The sequence below is a fragment of the Momordica charantia genome, assembly GCF_013281855.1.
Source record: "Momordica charantia cultivar OHB3-1 chromosome 2 unlocalized genomic scaffold, Mcharantia_2.0 BLBB01000002.1, whole genome shotgun sequence".
In the NCBI taxonomy this organism is placed as follows: domain Eukaryota; kingdom Viridiplantae; phylum Streptophyta; class Magnoliopsida; order Cucurbitales; family Cucurbitaceae; genus Momordica; species Momordica charantia.
Window position 1 is genome coordinate 12,565,980 of NW_028275160.1, and position 14,005 is coordinate 12,579,984.

The following is a 14,005-nucleotide window of genomic DNA, read 5'->3' on the forward strand; positions in this document are numbered from 1 at the left end:
AAAAAAGTACCAATTTTGTAGCAAATTTGTATGAAATGTTATGATTGTATAAGTGAACTCTATTTGTCTAGTCTATGAGATACAGAGTTAACGTGGATCTGTCGCATTAGTAGAAGTTATTCACCTACTGCTTCTATTTCTCATATTTGGAGACAACGTAATTCCAAGATACGTTGGACACTTCTCATTACACTAATTATTTTGTTCAGAATGATGTAATTTATACTCGTGCTACTACTTGGTGGGATAACATTGATAAGATTTACTTGAGATCTCCCACTTGAGCATATAGTTCAGCGGGTTAAGACACTTATGTCCAATCGAAAGGCCGTGAATTCGAATTCTCCCAGCCTTATATGCTGTACTCACAAAAAAAAAAAGTTTGTTTGAGATTTATTTCTTTTAATGAATTGTTATGTCATGTCTCACTTACGAGGTTTGTGGTTTTTTTTTTTCCGTGTACATGCCTCCATGTTCCATTTGTTCCTTACTCTCAAGCTTTGAGATGTTTATTTATTTATTTTTGCAATATACATAAAAAAAAATGTCTAGGGAGTGGAAATTATGAGGTCTCGAAGTCCAACCATATGAACCTAATTACCTAATCAACCAGTTGGGGCAACGGCATCATCAACAAAAGAGGCTTACGGAACGTAACAATAGGTTAGCAAAAAAATCAATCAATTAATTAATAAATTAATTACACTCATGGTTTATCATCAACATTACCATTACGGAATTGATTAATTTATCCATTAAAAAAAGCAAAAGAAGGAAAAAAAAAAGATTTTGTTCACGTGCATGATGTCCAATGCACGCACTTCTCCATTGTAGAAGAACAGAATAGAACATATCAAAACTGGCCATACACGTGTCCACTTGGGACGCAATTTTCCACAATCCCCCGACTGCCGCCGTGGCGGCCAGCGGTTGGGCGGTACTGGCGAAATCCTATTAAGACAAGAGATTTCGGTGACAGACACGTGGGGAAGCCACGTGGTGCGATGGTCCACCCCTCGCCTGCCACGTGGTGGGCTTGAGTCACCGATGGAGCGCTGCCACATGCCAAGTTCCAAATTCCAAATTCCAATAATGCCCCTCTTCGTTGTCCTTCCTTCAGCTTGAACTTATATATATTCATATATAAAGGGGATTTCATTCGCTTCATATTTCTTGCCGTTTTCCGATCGTCGTTTCCGGAGCTGCGTTGGCCGACTTGTCGGATCTCTCTCTCTCTCTCTCGGTGGAAGGCAATAACAAACGATAAAGATGCATGAAGAAATTATGGGAAGAATTGATAGAAAATCATCCATAGAAAATGAGCCAAGGACTCTCAAAATGCACCAAATTCAATTTGCAAGGGTATCTCTCTCTTTCTCTATCTATTTTTTGCTATGATTTTTCTTTTTGTAGTTTTTTTTTGTGCTTTGAGTAATAATGTTTAATTTGAAGAGAATAATTAATGCTTTTTAAATGTAGCACCTCTTTTAGCAAAAGAGAAAAATGGAAAAGAATTTATTGAATGGGTGTGGTTTGAAAAGTTTATGAACATTTTGCAATTTGAAAAGTGAAAAGCCATGTTCTGGATTCTTCTTCTTTTTTTCCTTTTAAGTTAAATTAAGGCTTTAGCCTTTTCAAAATTTTAAATCAAAACTAAAAAAAGTAGTTAAAAAAATGTGATTTTATTTTTAAAATTTAGTTAAAAATTTCAAATGTCCTTCTAAGATAGATTAAAAAAAAAAAAGAAGGAAAAAGTAATAAGACATTTTCTTTCTTTCTTTAAGAGATTGAAAGTCCAAATCTTCGGTGTCCTTCCTTATTTTATTTATAATATATATTATTTTTTAAAGAAGAAAACATTTAGGCCTCATTGTTCTTAAAATATAGGTTTGTTTTCACACCAATTTTTTAAAAAGTACTTTTCACATCTTTTATTTAAAAAAATATTTAAATCCTTTATAAAAATTTATAAAATATCACTTTTTTTTCTTAAACATATATGTTTTTGTTTTTTAAATCTCATTTTGATTTTGAAAGTTCAAAAACATTCAAAAGTGGAAGTAATATTTTATTTAAAAAAAAACCAGAAACAAAATCTCGAACGAGCCCAAAGAAGAGAAAAATATATCTTGAAGTTTGGAACCACATGGGTTGAATATTTCTTTTTCTTTTTATTTTCTAAATCTTCTAAAACTATAACACATATATTAATTAGTTTGGAGTTAGAGATTTTTGGTGAGAATATATGTGGAAATTATATGTGGAAAATATATATATATATATATATATATATCAAATAGAAACTTATTATCTATCTTTTTTCTTTCTGATATCATATGTGGAAAATATTAATTACAATTGCCTTAACTAATTAATATTATAAGTTTATGTTTTTTGTGATATTTTAATTTAATATCTTATCTAAATACAACAGCATGGTATTATTCTTAAAAAAAAAAGGGGAAAAATAGGGTGGTCTTGAATTTAAACTTTATAATATAATATTTATTGGATGGTATTGAATTTAAACTTTATAATATAATATTTATTTGTATGTTTGTGTCCCATAATTAAATATTTGTTGGATTGGATTTCAGGAAGCAGCACTCTATATCCTAAACACCACCACAATAGATGAAGCAATGAGGATTTTCACAGAGGTAAACACACAAAAAATAAATACTCTCCAAATATATATTTTAGTCCATATTGTTTAATTTTTTTTTTAATTTGATCTCTTATGTTTAAAATTTTTTAATTTGCTCATTTATGTTCAATATTTTAAAATTTAGTTTTTGGTAAATGGTAAAATTCATTAATAAGAAACTTAATATCCATAATTGAATGGATGGAAATTTAAAGGAAGATAAAACTCGGATAGGAACAATTTTAATTCTTTCTCTGAATTTAAGAGAAATTAGTAGAAATTTCCGTATTTTCTTCTCTTCATAATTATGTTTCTTTCTCTAAATTTTTGTCGAAGGATGACATCATATAAGTTTATCATCAATTAATTTTAACCTATCTCGATAAGGAACTAAATTGAAACTTTTTAAATGATAAGGATCAAAATAAAAAAAATATCAAAATATTAGAGACTAAAATATATATTCAGTGATATCACTTTGTTGCTAGTATATTTGAAATGAAGTAAAATAACGGAAGTCTCATTTGGGAAATGCAGGGATTAGAAACAGTAGAATGCAAAGCAACTCGAGATAGAAATATAAATGGGAGGAAAAAACAAGTCTACTATGAAGAAGAACTTAGTGATTTAGAACCTCTTTATCGATTCAGAGATATTGTCTCGGCCCCTTTTTAACTGAGCTATGACTATTAGTCTCATAACTATTAATATTGAAATTATTTATATATATAGTTTTTTTTACTAGTTTTAGTATGTGCTTTGTTTTTTTTTTCCTTTTGTAAGATGTGCATATATATTTTTTGCTCCAAAAGTTTTGTAAAGGATGGAATTTTGAGTCTAGCCTTTGTTCATCCTTTTTCATTCTTGCCTATTTGTATTTATATTGAATGAAACATTAATTTTTAGCCATAGTAAATGGGACTTTTTTCTAATATGGTAAAAAAGAAATAATTATTTAAATAAAATTATTTTAAAATATTGTAAATCCAGTTGGTGAAACGAGTAAGTTTACTCGAGAGATGACGTTGTTCAAGTAGCAAAAGATCATCTTTTTAAGAGATGATATTAAATTGTGACAAAAGATCGCAAAGAATTTTGTCCAAATGACAATATGAAGGGATGATTTTGCCGCAGGTAACAAATGAAATTTAAATATAATTTAATTAAATTATAAGAGTTTGAATATTATTTAGTTAAATTAAATTTTAAACTAAATCTAATTAGTTAATTAATTAAACAACTAAAATTTAATTAATTAATAAATTATTTAAATAATTAGTTAATTAAATATTTAAATAAACTAATTAAATATAAATTAATTTTAGTTAGCTAATTAACTAATTAATTATAAAAATTTCAATATTATTTAGATTTAATTAACTAATTAAACAATCCACGAGAGGAATCCAAGTAGCTAATTATTTAAATACTTAATTAATTAATTAGATTTAGTTTAAAGTTTAACTTAACTAAGTAATATTTAAATATTTATAACTTAATTAAATAATTTAGATTTATTTTAACTTTTTTTTTTTAGTAAAATCCTCTGTTGGAGAGGGGACATATATATTGTACGTATGACAAAATCATCTAGTCGTCAAATTGCTCAGCTGAGTTCGAATTAAAATTATAATATTTTTAAAATTTATTATAATTTAAGTAAGGGAAATTGTATTGGATAGCTAAATTTTTATACATAATTACAAAAATGTCAAATCTTTTTTGTATTTTATAAATATGACAAAATATTTAAATTTTTATTTTTGAAATTTTTATTTTTCCAATTTATCCTTATGACATCTATGGATATACGCCCGATAGATGTATATCTGACATACGTTCGACGTATCTCTGATATACTTCCGATCTACATCCGATGTACCATTAATATATATCAGATGTACGACATCTACATCTAATATACATCTAACGTAACTCTAATTTATGATATACTAAATATATATCTGTATATTTGACATACATCTGATGTATCTCTAATGTACATTTTATATCAATTGTTTAATTTTTAGTGGTATATTAGTTATTTAAATTGTAGTTTATCACTGCGATTTGTTGATTGATATACTAATATTATCAATAATTTTGATTGTTATATCAACTATTTAATCTATATTAATTTTAATTAGGTACTAAATATTAAAGATATCAGCTGTTTAAATTTATAAAGTATGTTAGACTTTTAATTTGTTTTTTTGGACGTTCGTGGTCCATATTAATCTTTAATGCAATAATTTTAGATTTTATTTTCTTTGTTTGCACCGTTGTTTTCATTTGAGAAAAAATAGTGGATATATTAGATTTATATCAATACAAAGATAACATAGTTATATCAGTCGATATCATGGTTATATGAAAGGTATATCAAAGGTAAATTAGAGGCATATTAAGTATATATCACAGATGTATCAATTTTATATTAGTGATAAATCATATAATCATATAAGAAGTTATATTAGTAGATATCATAGTTATATCAGTGGTAAATTAGAGGCATATCAAGTATATATCACAGATATATAAGTGTATATCAGCGTGGTAAATTATATAATCATATAAGAACTAGTACCAGTAGAAATTATAGTTATATAATACGTATATCAATGATAAACCATATTAAAAATTATATTAGTAGATATCATAGTTATATCAAAAGTAAATCAATTGTATATCAGTGGTATATCAAAGGCGTATCAATTATATATTACCATATATTAGTGGTAAATCAATAAATAGTAAATAATATAATCATATAGGAAGTTATATGAGTGGATATCATAGTTATATCAGTGGTATATCAATAGTAAATTAGAGGTATATCAAGTATATACAATGTCTATACAGACGAATGATTTACCTAAAAAGAAATTTCGTCCTCGAAATTTACATACGTTGCTAAGTAAATAATTCAGGATATCTATCTATCATATTCTTTTCAGTTTCTCAAGTAGCTTTTTCAGATGAATGATTCTTCCACAAAATTTTTACAAGCGGAATAGTTTTATTGCGTAAAACTCGATCCTTCCTGTCCAAAATTTGAACTGGAATCTCGTCATAAGTTAGGTTTTCTTTTGCTTGGAGTGGTTCGTAGCTTAGCACATGTGATGCGTCTGCAATATACTTTCGAAGCATTGAAACATAGAAAGTATTATGGATTCGATCTAAGGCAAGTGGTAAGACCAATCGATATGCTACAACACTCACCTTTTCTAAAATTTCAAAAGGTCCAATAAATCTTGGACTAAGCTTTCCTTTCCTCTCAAATCTTAAAATTCCTTTTAATTGCGATACTTTAAAAAATACCATGTCTCCAACCTCAAAGTTCAATTCTTTTCTTCTAACATCAGCATAACTTTTTTGACGACTTTGGACTGTCTCCATTCTCTGTTTGATTAAGCTAATGGACTTGTTTGTCTTCTGCACTAATTCTGGTCCCAAAATTAAATTCTCTCCAACTTCACTCTAATTGACGAGTGACCTGCATTTTCGTCCATAAAAAGCCTTGAAGGGTGCCATTCTAATGGTTGCTTGATAGCTATTATTATAAGAAAATTCAATTAAATGCAGATGCTTATCCCAACTCCCTTGAAAGTCCAAAATACAAGCCCGAAGCATGTCTTCCAATGTTTGAATTGTCCTCTCTGTTTGGCCAGCGGACTGCGGGTGAAAAGTAGTGTTGAAGTCAAGTCTCGTGCCTAGAGCCTTATGCAAACTTCTCCAAAACTTGGAGGTAAACTTGGGATCTCTATCTGATACTATAGAGACCGGTATGCCATGCAGTCGAACTATTTCCTTGACATAAATTTGAGCCCATTTTTTTACTGTGTAAGTAGACTTACCTGGTAAAAAGTGAGCTGATTTAGTTAAACGATCAACAATGATCCACACAATCTCAAAACCATGTTGTGTCTTAGGTAATCCAGTCACAAAATCCATTGAGATACTCTCCCATTTCCACTCAGGTATAACCAATGGTTGGAGGGGTCCCGATGATCTTTGATGTTCAATCTTTACCTGCTGGCATGTTAGACAATGGCTAACAAAGTCGGCAACGTCTCACTTCATTCTTGTCCACCAATAAGTTCTTCGGAGGTCTTGGTACATTTTTGAATTCCCAGGGTGAACCGAATATGGAGTATTATGAGCTTCAGCCATGATCTCCTTCTTAATAATCTAGTCATTTGGTACGCAAAGACGATCATCAAACCACAGACTCCATCACATGACACTGAAAAGTCAACTTGTTTAGACTTGCTCACATCATCGACAATTTTCTTCAAAGCTGGATATGAAAGTTGAGCTTGCTTGATCCTGTTGATTAAAGATGGTTCAACCACCAAGCTAGCCAACAACGACGATACACTTTCTGTAGTCACATCAATTGCTAACTTCTAAAGTCTTTAATTAAATGCTCTTGAGTTGTGAGTAAGGCTGCTGAGTAACCTGAAGACTTTCTACTTAAGACATCTGCCACTACATTAGCCTTACCAGGATGGTAGTTAATAGTGAAATCATAATTCTTAACTAACTCCAACCAATGTCGTTGACGCATATTCCAAGAAATATTTTAAGCTCTTGTGGTTGGCGAAAATCTCACAATGAGCACCATACAAATAATGCCTCCAAATTTTTAAAGCACACACAACTACTGCTAACTCCAAGTCATGAGTGGGGTAATTTTGTTCATAGTTCTTGAGTTGTTGTGAAGCATAGGCAATGACTTTACCATTTTGCATAAGTACACAACCTAGACCATTTCTTGATGCATCACTATAAACCACAAAACCTGAGTCCGCATTAGGAACAATTAAAACTGGAGAAGTAACAAGTCTCTTCTTCAATTCTTGAAAGCTTTTCTCACAATCTTCTGACCACTGAAATCGTGCATTCTTTCTTGTTAGCAGAGTCAAAGGAGATGAAATCTTGGAAAAACCTTCCACGAACCTTCTATAATAGCTAGCTAAGCCAAAAAAACTTTGAATTTTCCATACATTAGTGGGTCGTGACCAATTCATAACCGCTTCAACTTTGCTTGGATCCACTGAGATCCCCCTTTCGGACACCACATGCTCTAGAAAGGCAATGCTCTTAAGCCAAAATTCGCATTTCTTAAAGTTAGCATAGAGTTTCTTCTCCCTTAATACTTCTAATACTTGCCTTAAGTGCAACTTCATGCTTGAACTTTGTCTTGGAATAAACTAAGATGTCATCAATGAAGACAATGACAAATTTATCCAAGACATTATTGAATACCCTGTTCATCAAATCCATAAATACAACTGGAGCATTAGTCAATCCGAAAGGCATGACCAAGAACTCATAATGGTCATTTTCTAAATGCAGTCTTTTGGATGTCACAAGCTTTTATCTTCGACTGGTGATAGCTTGACCTCAAATCAATCTTTGAGAAAACACTAGCGCGTTGAAGTTGGTCAAATAAATCTTCAATTTGAGGAAGTGGGTATTTATTCTTTATAGTCACACGGTTGAGCTCCCTATAATTAATGCACAGACAAAGAGATCCATCCTTCTTTTTAACAAAAAGGACTGGAACACCCCAAGGAGAAACACTTGGACGAATAAAACCTTTGTCTAACAACTCTTGGATTTGTTCCTTGAGTTCTCGAAGTTCGGCTGGGGCCATTCTATAGGGTGCTTTGAACAATGGTGCAGTTTCCGGTACCAAATCAATAGAGAATTCAATCTTTCTGTCAAGGGGCAAACTTAGAAAATCTTCTGGAAAAACATCAGTGAACTCGTGCACTACAGGCAACTCTTCAATTAGCTTACATGTCTTCTCTATGTTAACTACACTGGCTAGATAGCTCTAACAACCATTGTCAATTAGCTTAGATGCTTTAAGTGCAGATATAATCTTTGGAAGATGATATATTTTTACTCCCTTAAAACGAAACTTTGGTTGGATTGGAGGGGAGAACAAGACCTCTTTTTCATGGCAAAGAATGTTAGCATGATTTGCAGGTAACCAATCCATGCCCAAAATTGCGTCAAAATCAGTCATCTCAAGAATTGTCAAATCAGAAATCAAGTTTCGATCAACAATACTTAATTGACAGGATTTAACTACCTTATTAGTATGTAGCACGTTACTAGAAGGAGTGGATACTTTAAGTATATAGCTCAAGTCTACAGGTACCAACTTAAACTTTCTAACAAATATACCGATATGAAAGAATTTGTAGAACCAGAATCAATCAATACAAAAGCAGTAATTCCAGTTATGAGGATGGTACCTGAAACAACATTAGGTTCATCATTAGCCTCTTGCTTAGTGATCGCAAAGATTTTGCCCTTCTTACTTGATTTCTTCTCTTATGCTTTCGAGTCATCTGCTTTTTGGCTCAATGGACAATTATTGATAAAGTGTCCTGTTTTTCCACATCAAAAGCAGACTCCTGTCGCTTTATAGCATGTTCCAGTATGGTTCTTGCCACATGTCTTACACTTGAACTGTTGTCCACTACTGCTAGAGCCTACACTCTTATGAGGTTGACTCGAACTCTACCCCCATGGAACTTCCTTTTTGACCCACCATCCTTGGAAAATGACTTCGTGTTGTCCAAATCCTGTGACAAGATCTGAGTTGTTTGCAACACCTTGGCATAGATCATCAATCTGAAGGTAGCAACATGCTTCCTTAATTCTGGTCTAAAACCTCTTTCAAATTGTCTTACTTTGCTCCAATTAGTGTCCACCAAATGAGGGGCGTACTGAGAAAGCTCCTCGAACTTCTTTTCATACTCTATCAGGGGCAGTCTTCCTTGCTCTAACTTGATAAACTCCGCTTCCTTGTTCTGTCTAGCAGTCGGGGGAAGGAACTTCTTAAAGAAAATTTCCTTGAACTTATCCCAGCTTATAGGATTTTCAGCGACATTCCATGTCCCGCAAGCCATATTCCACCATTTATTTGTTCATCTTTTGAACATGTATGTAGCACAGGCCACTTTCTGACGATCACTGCATTCCATAAAGTCAAAAGGCGCCTTCTCGATTTCCTCGATCAATTCTTCAGCAACAATTGGATCTATGCGTACCATCAAAAAAGGGTGGATGGAGCTTTCTGAACTGTTCCACCACACGATTGACTCCATTAGCTGTTGCATTCCTATTAGTTCTTGGGTTTTGTGGAACAGTTGGGATATTATCTTGCGGTTCCTCAACAGTTGTAGTCCTACAATTGTTAGTCCTTCGTGGCAGCATTGTTCTACAAAGCATGTGTCAACCAATCCTTAGTGATATATAAAAAAAGTAATATAACTATATCGTAACGATATAGTGAGTAATCAGCACATAGAAAACAAACACCCTCAAAACTCAAAATTTTGAAACTATCAAACCTAATGTTCTGGCATGAACTTTATCACTAACAAAACACTTAAAATACTAGAGTCTACAGGACCTCAAACCATCGCTTTGATATCAACTATAACAATCCGTATTTTCTAATACGGTCATTCTAACAATAATGCGGAAGCGTAAACAAATAAACAGTATATCAAAGGAAAAACTTCTTCATTTAATTTGATACTATGACAAAAAATGGGGACAAGTCAAACTTTGAAACAGAAATCTATACTCTAATAAATCCAAAGGTTAACTAACATAACTAACTAAGTTCCCTCATAGGCTAAAAAAAAAGGAAAAATACTAAAGATTCCAACTCCTCATGCCAGGACGCTATTCCTCAATCGCTATTTGAGCAGTCACTTGAACCTTCATCTGAAAACATTTAAAAAATAGAAGAATGAGTACAAAAATACTCAATAAACAATTTCCATATCAAACATTGAAATTCATTTTTTCTTTCGAAACATTTGTAACAAAAATTCCAACCGATCAAAACTTTCAAAATTCCTTCTCAAACATTTGGTACAACTTTCAAACTTTCGAATAAACTAAATCATTCAAACATTCAAACAATGTTACATTCATACATACTTTCAAAATTAGAGTGGGATGTTGCATTATCTGGGTAGCCTATAGAACATATGTGGTTATCCGTCGGTAATACCAATCAATCAGAAGCTTCTATCAGAGTTGTCGAATTAATATTGATCAGAACAGAGTTGCCAGAATAATATCAACCAGAACAAACAGAACGATTACTTAAGTGTGAGGCCATGTGAGTGAATAAGACATACATGAATCTTCATTCCCAAGGAATGCCAAGCCACAAAAGTGCATTCCCACCCACAAATAAGCCAGAACAGAAATCCATCAATTTCAAATTAGGCTACTATCCCAAATAAGCAAAACGTTCCTCAAAACAAAAATATGGAATATCCGGATAACCCTATCAAATTAATCAAAATATCTTTCAAATAAATATGCAAAACAAATACAAACTTTTAATATGAAATCAGTTCAAATTATTTAAATAATTTCAAACAAACTTTATTAAATCATACCAAACATAAGTTCAAATATTTCACAAATAAACTAAATATCAATTTCAAACTTTTACATAATTTCAAACAAAACTCTATCAATTCATACAAAACATGCTTCAATTTTTTTTTTTTTTACAAATAACCATAATATCAATTACCAAAATATTTATCAAATCCATAATAAAACTTCAATTCCATAGGTAATACATCAATTTCAAATCTTCATATCAAATCCAAAATAAATTTTAGTCTTCGAAGGGATATGGTAAATCAGTGAAATCTAACTTAACTTCTTCCTTGGGTAGTTGTCAACTTAGAGGTCTAGAAACAAGCAATGTCCAAAATCAATCCTTAAATTCTATCCAAAATTCACCAATTACTAAGCAAATCTTATCTACCCAATTTTCTCATTCAAAACACCTTTTTATGCAAAACAATTAGGAAAGTATGGATTTGGGGCTACAAAACCACATCTGAAAACTGGGTTAAAAAGCCTCTAAATTCAACAATAACAAACTTTAAAATTATAAGAATCGGTATAAATCAACACGGACTAAATTTACAAAAAGTTTCTCAACAAAACAAGCTTAAGAACCTTCTAAACAATTGAAAATTTGAGGATTTTAAATCTGGATAATTTTCTGTTTTATAAAATAAAACTTCCAAGAATTTCCATAAAACAATTAACAATTTACTGTTTTTTATAGAAAAATCAGATCTGAAAACTGTATAGAAAACCTTTAAAACTTGGTAAAAACATATAATTTTTCATGTAAAAATCAGAACAATAAACTATAGTTTATGAGATACAAATAGGTAAACTTTTTATGAAAAAAGAATCTCAAAATAGCCCAAAAAACAGTCTCATAAACAATAAAATTCAAACCAAAAATCCTGGCAAATTTTTAGGGCAAAAAATCCTTAAAATCTTTTATTCTAAAAAACAAAACCTCAAAACTTTTCCCAATAAACTGAATTAAAGAACTACAGATCAAGACAAATAAAACTAAAATAATGAGGAAGAAAAACTTACCGATCTTTGAGAGAAAATACCAAAAATTTTTTTCTTTGCTTTTCTTTTTCTCAAAACTAGGTCTAGCAGTTTAAGAAAATAAAACCTAGGGTTTAAGGGTTTTTAAAACAAACCTAAACAAACTTTTTTTAAAAAGGATAACATAAAAAGATAAATATTTATAAAACTCTTTCTTTTTTATATTTTTTTAATTCTAAAAACAAATCATCTTTTAAAAATATATTTTTTTTAAAACAGAAATGGTTTATCTCTGGGAGAATAAAAGGAAACTAAAAAGATCTAAATATATATATTTATATATATATATTTTCGGTTGTTACATCACATATACATACAGTGCTATATCAGTGGTATATCAGTGCTACGAGGGTAAATTTGACATTTTATTATTGAACCTCCATTTTTCCTAAAAAGTTTGCTATATTTGTAAAACTAAAATGTAGATGCTAAATTTGTTATTTCCTTACATTTTTGCCATATTTATAACTGCCCCAAACTTCAGATTGTAACGATTTAGTCCCTATATTTTCAAATTGGTAACAATAAATTTTTGAATTTTTGTATTGTTATAATTTAGTCCCTATAGTTTAAAATTTGTAACAATTTAATCCCTACGGCAAAAAAATTTCATCAAAATCAAGTGTGAATTCTTATTATATAAAAATTTAATATTTGTAGTTTATAAACACATTTGGTCTTAATCGATCTATACATATAAGAAGCTGTATGAAATTTTAACAACATTTTTTAAGATAGAGATTAAATCGTTACAAATTTTAAATTATAGGGACTAAGTTGTTTCTATTAATTTGAAAACAGAAGGACTAAATCGTTACAAACTAAAGTTTAGAGACTAAATCGTTATTTCAATAAAAATACAAGAACCAAAAAATTTTTTAACCTAAAATATTTTGTTTAATGTAACTTTTATATATTCAATCATTTTATGTAATTATCGTCTCTAAATAGCCTATCAATGCACTAATCTCTTATTTTAACTTAAATTGGGTCAAATATGCTCGTCATGCAATTCAAATGGAAACCAACCCCCATTGCTTTGATAATCAGAGGAGAAAGACAATGGGAAGTGGGCGGCTTCTATCCGGTGGGAGAAGCCCCTTGAATATCATTTGAAAGCTTCTGAAATGGCTCTAAGACAATGAGACTCTAATCTTAACATGGAGCTTTTTAATTAGATTAAAAAAGATAAAGGAGGCTATCATGATTGAGTTCAGAAAGTCAATGCCCCTAGGTTTCTCATAAATTCACACTCTGGAGTGGGATTTGGATAGACTTTTAAAGAAAGAAGAAATGTACTGGAAGCAACGTTCTAGAGAGGAGTGGCTAAAATAGGAGACAAGAACATAAAGTGGTTTCATAAGAAAGGCACCCACGAGAAGGGAGTGAAATATGATAAAAGGGATCACAGATGGAAATGGTGAATGGGTTGAGCATGGGGAGGAAATTGCAAATGCTTTTATTTCTTAATTTGGTGAGTTATTTTGCTCTTCTAACCCAAATATTATGTATCCTTCTGATGTTTTGAAGGTGATTCCTAGAAGGGTCTCAGCTGAAATGAACCGAGCTTTGATGTTCCCTTTCCGTGAAGCAGAAATTATAGCTACGATTAAGGAAATATTTCCAGCTTTGGCACCTGGTAATGATGGTTTTCCGGCTCTATTTTATCTGTCTTTTTGGGAGAATTTGGGGCCAAAAACAATAGCAAGTTGCTTGGATATGTTAAACAGGAAAAAGAGTATTCAAGGCTGAAATGTTATAAACATTGTCCTAATTCCCAAAGTTGAAAATCCGAGGCAAGTATCTGATTTCCGTCTTATTAGTCTCTACAATGTATCCTACAAAATTGTGGCGAAAGTGTTGGCGAATCGTTTGACG

General features: G+C 31.1%; 1 protein-coding gene across 2 annotated transcripts; it reads left to right on the forward strand.

Moving 5' to 3' along the window:
• Positions 1-1,077: 1,077 nt before the first annotated feature.
• LOC111018915 (uncharacterized) lies at positions 1,078-13,939 on the forward strand. 2 transcript variants are annotated; one of them, XM_088120682.1, is made up of 3 exons: positions 1,078-1,362; positions 2,598-2,660; positions 13,658-13,939. In XM_088120682.1, exons 1-3 carry the CDS (start codon positions 1,270-1,272, stop codon positions 13,877-13,879), a joined length of 378 nt encoding a protein of 125 aa, XP_087976808.1. In that variant the 5' UTR covers positions 1,078-1,269; the 3' UTR covers positions 13,880-13,939. The 2 variants fall into 2 exon arrangements, with proteins under 2 accessions (XP_087976808.1, XP_022150869.1); XM_022295177.2 differs by lacking the exon at positions 13,658-13,939 and adding an exon at positions 3,185-3,391 and having other exon boundaries at positions 1,155-1,362.
• The last annotated feature ends 66 nt before the right edge of the window (positions 13,940-14,005 follow it).